General features: G+C 63.8%; 1 protein-coding gene across 1 annotated transcript in view; it reads right to left on the minus strand.

Moving 5' to 3' along the window:
- Window positions 1-1,372, minus strand: part of LOC115271389 (tensin-2-like) — a gene marked incomplete at its 3' end in the record, with an annotated part of 14,110 nt that overhangs the window by 11,600 nt on the left and 1,138 nt on the right. Inside the window, exon 2 of the mRNA XM_029913724.1 lies at window positions 1,006-1,043. Coding sequence (XP_029769584.1) covers window positions 1,006-1,043 — 38 coding nt within the window. The remainder of the gene's footprint in view (window positions 1-1,005; window positions 1,044-1,372) is intronic.

A 1,372-nucleotide genomic window follows, 5' to 3' on the forward strand; every position in this document is an offset into this window, starting at 1 on the left:
CAGCGCTGTGAGCTTCCCTAAAGCAGTGCCCTGCTGGGACCCCAGCGTTGTGAGCTTCCCTAAAGCAGTGCCCTGCTCACAGCAGTGCCCTGCCAGGACCCCAGCGCTTTGAGCTCCCTCACAGCAGTGCCCTTCCAGGACCCCAGCACTGTCAGCTTCCTCACAGCAGTGCCCTGCCAGGACCCCAGCGCTTTGAGCTTCCTCACAGCAGTGCCCTGCCGGGACCCCAGTGCTGTGAGCTTCCCCACAGCAGTGCCCTGCCAGAACCCCAGTAAATCTGAGTTCTCCCAGCGTAGCTCACACAAAGCCCCCGGAAACCCGCTCTGGCATTAGCAGCCGCAGTCCATCTCTCTGAGAGGGAAGGACTCCACGTCTCATGCCAGAGCCCCAGGGAATGTTTGCTCGGCCACGCTGCCGGCCCCCACTCTGCCCTCCCTCGGCTCAGGACATTTCCCACGGCCCCGTGTTCCTGCTGCTCTTCAGACGTGCTCCCTTCGGCTCTTATCTTGCCCTTTGCTGGCCCAGGCAGAGATAAGGGCCTGGATCTCCCAGCAAACAGGGCAGGAGCCTGGATCACTGAGGCTGAATTTCATCCCTCCCTCACCCAACCCCTGGCGCCGCAGGGCCGCAGTGACCAGTTCCTGCAGTGTTGAAGCTGCCACCCACAGCCTCTTTCTGCCCTCTGGGGGGCAGGTCCCCATCCTCCTTCTGCCCCACGGGGGCGAGCAACCCTGCCCATTCCTGAGAGCTGGCGATGGGCACGGCCACCCTCCCCGAGCACGGCCTGGGAGCTGGAGGGGCGGGAGCGCTCCAAGCCATGTGCCTGCTGGGCCATGCAGGGTGGAACTGGGGTCACCCTCTATGGACAGACACCCCTGCCTGCTGCATTGGGTGCCCATCAGCTGGGTTTGCCTATCACTTGTGGCCAGGAAGGGACATGGTCCCAAAGGCTGGGCTCCAGCCATCTCCCCCCACCTCCCAATTCAGCATCGCGCCTTCTCCTACCTTCGCTTCGCATTTCTTGTGGCTGGCGATCTTGCAGGCTGTAGGGGAGAGAAAAGGGAGTGTGAAGGGGAGATCCCTGCACAGCCCAGGGCTAGTGCACTGGGGCCTGGCTCCTGGTGAGCCCCGGGGCCGGGCATGTGAATACCGGTGCTCGTGTGCTGCGGCCTGGCTCCTAGTGTGCACGGGGGCTGGGAGTGTGAGTCCTGGTGCTCATGTGCTGGGGCCTGGCTCCTGGTGAGCCCAGGTGCTTGTGTGCTGCGGCCTGGCTTCTAGTGTGCTTGGGGGCTGGGACTGTTAGTCCTGGCGCTTGTGCACTGGGGCCTGGCTTCTGGTGAGCCCGGGGGCTGGGAGTGTGAATACTGGTGCT

The sequence above is a fragment of the Terrapene carolina genome, unplaced genomic scaffold (assembly GCF_002925995.2).
Source record: "Terrapene carolina triunguis isolate 2854851 unplaced genomic scaffold, T_m_triunguis-2.0 Scaffold836, whole genome shotgun sequence".
Classification (NCBI taxonomy): domain Eukaryota; kingdom Metazoa; phylum Chordata; order Testudines; family Emydidae; genus Terrapene; species Terrapene triunguis.